The sequence below is a fragment of the Lissotriton vulgaris genome, chromosome 4_1 (assembly GCF_964263255.1).
Source record: "Lissotriton vulgaris chromosome 4_1, aLisVul1.2, whole genome shotgun sequence".
NCBI lineage: Eukaryota > Metazoa > Chordata > Amphibia > Caudata > Salamandridae > Lissotriton > Lissotriton vulgaris.
The window spans coordinates 765,697,964-765,702,076 of NC_141691.1; the positions used below are offsets into that span (position 1 = coordinate 765,697,964).

At 44.2% G+C, this 4,113-nt stretch overlaps 1 protein-coding gene across 1 annotated transcript; it reads right to left on the reverse strand.

The window, feature by feature from the left end:
- Positions 1-200: 200 nt before the first annotated feature.
- Positions 201-3,913, reverse strand: RNF182 (ring finger protein 182). Its single transcript, XM_086965100.1, has one exon. The coding sequence runs from the start codon at positions 3,675-3,677 to the stop codon at positions 2,934-2,936; it is 744 nt and encodes a 247-aa protein (XP_086821226.1). The 5' UTR covers positions 3,678-3,913; the 3' UTR covers positions 201-2,933.
- Positions 3,914-4,113: the final 200 nt, after the last annotated feature.

Here is a 4,113-nt window from a genome sequence, read left to right on the forward strand (position 1 = left end):
AGAAATCTTGGCAGTTATGCCTCTGATCATAGGCATGTTGGTGAAATGGCGAACTGTGCAGTCTACTTGGATCATTACCTTGTTTCTTCTTGTTTGCACAGTTTCACTGCCGTACTCCCAGCCGCAGTCTCCACTGTCAGATTCCTGTTACAAGCAGTTCCAAAGTGTGTGAACAAAGGCAAAAAAGCAAGCAAGAAAATTAAAGTGTTTATTAAAAAAACAAAGATAACAATAGGCACAGAAATGTAGGTTAGTTATGGAAACATGTTGCCTTGGAATTTTTTTCCTAAACTGTGGATATCACCTAAGGATAAAAGACTTGTTGTTAATTATTAATCTTACAGCGTTCCCAAGATTTGCCTTGAATCTAAAAAATAACTCTTAATAGTCCATGATATAAAGAGGTTATTCATGTTAGAGGTCATGTGAACATACTAGAGTGGTTTCATCTCACTGGCATTTTAGATCTGAAAGACTTAAATACATTAAGCCACAGAAAAGTGTATATTCAGAAAATTCCTCTAAAGAAGCGTTTCAGTTTCTAGCTCCAACTTTCCATGGAACCTCAGGGATGTATTCAAATCATAACAGTCACATTTGGTTGCGACACTCTTTTCATAGGTGCTTTTGTTCGAATAACAAAACACAACTAGTGAGCTCAGCTGGGCCCAGTCTTTCTTCTTGTTGAACCTGCTTTGGGCACAGTCTTTCTTCTTGTTGAACCTGCTTTGGGCCCAGTCTTTTTTCTTGTTCAACCTGCTTTCCACTGGCTTCAGGCAAAGGAAGTAAATTATGCTAACTGAATTGTTTCAGAGAAGGCATGAACATACATCAAATATAGGCATTTTAGTCTACAGTAAATTACGCTTACGTTTTGGCCACGTGTGTGCAACTGGGTAGCAACTATAGTTCACTTAGGTACGAAAGGGATGAACAAAGAATTTTTAACAGATTTCGCCAGATCTTGTACAAACAAATCAATGCTACTTCATTGGTTACAAAATAAAATTGCAAATGCTGCAGCTAAGTGAAAAATGGTACATTTAAAGATTGCAGTGTTGAAGCTGTATCACACATATTCAGCCATAGACATTGTTTTGTGTCCGTTCGTGGCTCCTTCTCAATACAGTGCATGTTAACGCCTCACACATGCCGTTTGCTTCTTTGACACAACACATTGCACTCTGGGCTGCAATTGCGCTAGGTGTTACTTGTTCCTAGTGAAGTGAACAGAAAATGATGTGAGGGGTGTGTTTGCCTCGATTGCTCTGTGGCATGCATGGTGCACAATTTTTGCTGCAGTAACAATAGGTTTTTAAACTATGTTAGTCCAGTGTGACTGGTCAGTATACAATTGGTTACAAAGTTATTTGGCAACTTTATGCCGAAGTGTGACTCATTTTAGTAAATACAGATAAAGTCATGGTATTGACTGAATCAGAGTGAGTGTTTTGTTTTGTGATCTGTGATCCCTCATCCAGAGAATCGGCATTAGTAAATGTTCCAGTGCTTAATTTGTGCCAGTGTTTTCCTCAGCTCCGCTTCGGCACTTAATTGTCTATATCAGGACTTATGGCAGTCTGCCACGTGGTGGCACTGTTTGCCCGATTTAGGGAAGAGCACAACAGCAGTTGTTTATTAATGCAAAATACATTAAAAATAACTAATGCCTGCTGCCCAAGCCATTAGCTTTGGGGTCCTGGAATAGTTTGAAATGTCACACTTGTAGGAGTGTGATAGTTAGTAGTTGTGTTGGTACTGTCATTGGCAGAGAAGGCAGGGGCACTGGGTAGTGCGAATTGTGGTAGGCTCTTGAGGAGGGCCCCGTCACTTATTGTTTTACAAATTAAGCCCTCCACCACAATGAGGAAAATACGCCCATTTAGAAGCTTTACCATAAGTGTGAGTTTAGGGTAAGTGATGGGTAAAAGAACATGCTAGAATGACTTCCGTTGGTAATTGTTTGTGATGCAGGACTGGATCAGGAAAAATATTTTCTATAATGAATTCCCCTGTAAAGGCAAGACCAGGTTGCCTTCCAGGTGTGGAAAGAGAAAGGGGCATTTGATATTTAATTGTTTTTCCGAAAGCCAACAATATTTTTCCCTTTGGATAGAAAAAAGTTAAACGTGTAAATACGCCTTTCCGCGTGACACACCCAGGTTTTGCCTCTTGATGGCAATTCGCATGAGTACCTTTTGGGAAGCAGAGGCACTCCTACTACTAATTTCCAAGAGTGCTGTTTGAATTATTTGTGCCCCCTACGTCCAAATTCTACTAAAACATGGGAGGAACTGGAAATATTCAGCTTGTACAAGTAAAGCTTTGCGGGCCAGATTTTTTTAATTTTCAACAACCTACTCCCTAAAAATTCATACACAAATAAAGTCTATTGTTGCTGCAGTTAGTAGGTCGCAACAAGGTATGCACCACGCAAATACAGTACAAACGGGGACAAAACAGTCCCTGCACCATTTTAATTAGCGTCACTCTGTGTAATTAATATAGACAGTCTGTTCACGCTGCTTACTGCACCTACGCCAACCTGTGATTGTTGGTTTTATAATAAGCACTTAGAGAAACCGAACAAAACATTTGAAATATGGTAATGCGCTTGGTTCCTAGTCACACAACAGCACGATGCCTTACCGTTTGGTTTTCCGTACTGCCACTGTTTTGTAAAATTCACAACAAAGGAGATGTGAGAATCAAATCTAACAATGGATTCTGAAAGCAGCAAAGATTTCAAGTTCTCTTAAAGGTACAGTAACCAAAAGAAGCAAGGCGCTGTACCATTCAGGAACATTGGAGAAGAAAATCTAATTGACAATGTTAATAAATATGAGTACAAAAATATAGAAAAATAACTTCTATTCTCTAAAGTGACTAGGTATCGGTACTACAAAAATGATCATCTTGAGATGTATATGCTATCAAGAGGCCATACAGTCTAGAAATTCGTGACACACACACTGGCAGAATCCATAAACCATGAGGATAACGAGGCTGGAGGGAACGAGGCTGACGAAGACGACACCAAGGGTAACTTTCTTTGACACCAGTAAGTAGATCCCCAGAGGCAAAGAACTGAAGTACAGCAGGCCCAGTAGCCACACAAACACGCGCACCGAGGTCTGGCAGAGCAGGGAGGTGAAGTTCCAGACCGTCCAATGAGGGGTCACCGGAGGGGCAGAGTCAAAGGTCGTGGGCCTGTAGAACTCCACCACGGGGGTGGCATTCAGGGACTGCGGGCTCTCCCTCTGTACCTCCATGATGGTGATGACCAGGCAGTTGGAGGAGCTGTGGGTGGGGCTAACGAGCGTGGACAGCCGCTTGGGGGTGAGCAGGAGCTCGGTGGGGTTGTCTCCCGCCCCGCCCCTCGCCTTGGCCCTGGAGGCCAGGGTCTGGAGGATGTTGTTGTCGTCAGGCAGGCTGCCCACGTCATCGTCAGGCAGGCAGGTCTCAAATCTGCAGAAGGGGCAGACGATGACGCCCTGCGGGGAGTCGCCAAAGTCGATGATTTTGTAGAGGCATTTGGCACACACCCTGTGACAGCACTCCAGCACCTTGGGCTTCCTCTGGCGCAAGTTGTAGCGGTTGTAGCAGATTTTGCATTCCATCTCCTCCGAGTTCAGGTTGGGAGTCTCTGTGGAATCGTCCGCCAGCTGGACGGTCATTTTCCTCTGTGGGTGGTGGGGCGCACGCTGGACTGTTGTGAAACTGGAGGTCGGCGTGGTCGCGGTGAGTCAGCGACACTGGCTGGGCATCATTTCGCGCTGTGTGGACTTTGCTGCATTCCAAAGGACCATTGAAAAGACGACAGAGTCTCAACGCCCCTCAGTCGTGCAGCACCACTGTTCCACGTGCAGCAGGCGGCCTGGGAGAATATGGGAAGAGATAAAGCAACACATTGTTAACATTCTCTCATGCTCCACCATTATATGAACATTGGCTCCTGATGAAGACAGGTCCCACCCCCCTATTTGCTGGATGTTTCCAGCTGCCAAGCTGGTCGCATTTGTATGCACAACATTGCAGACAAAAGTATTTTGTACACACAACATTCTGAGCCTTGGCAAGCACGTTCGGTCTGCCCCGCGCCGCATCACTGCC

What these genes read in the sequence shown, in the direction of transcription:
- RNF182 (XM_086965100.1), bottom strand. Translation starts at nt 3,677, where the DNA reads ATGACCGTCCAGCTGGCGGACGATTCCACAGAGACTCCCAACCTGAAC.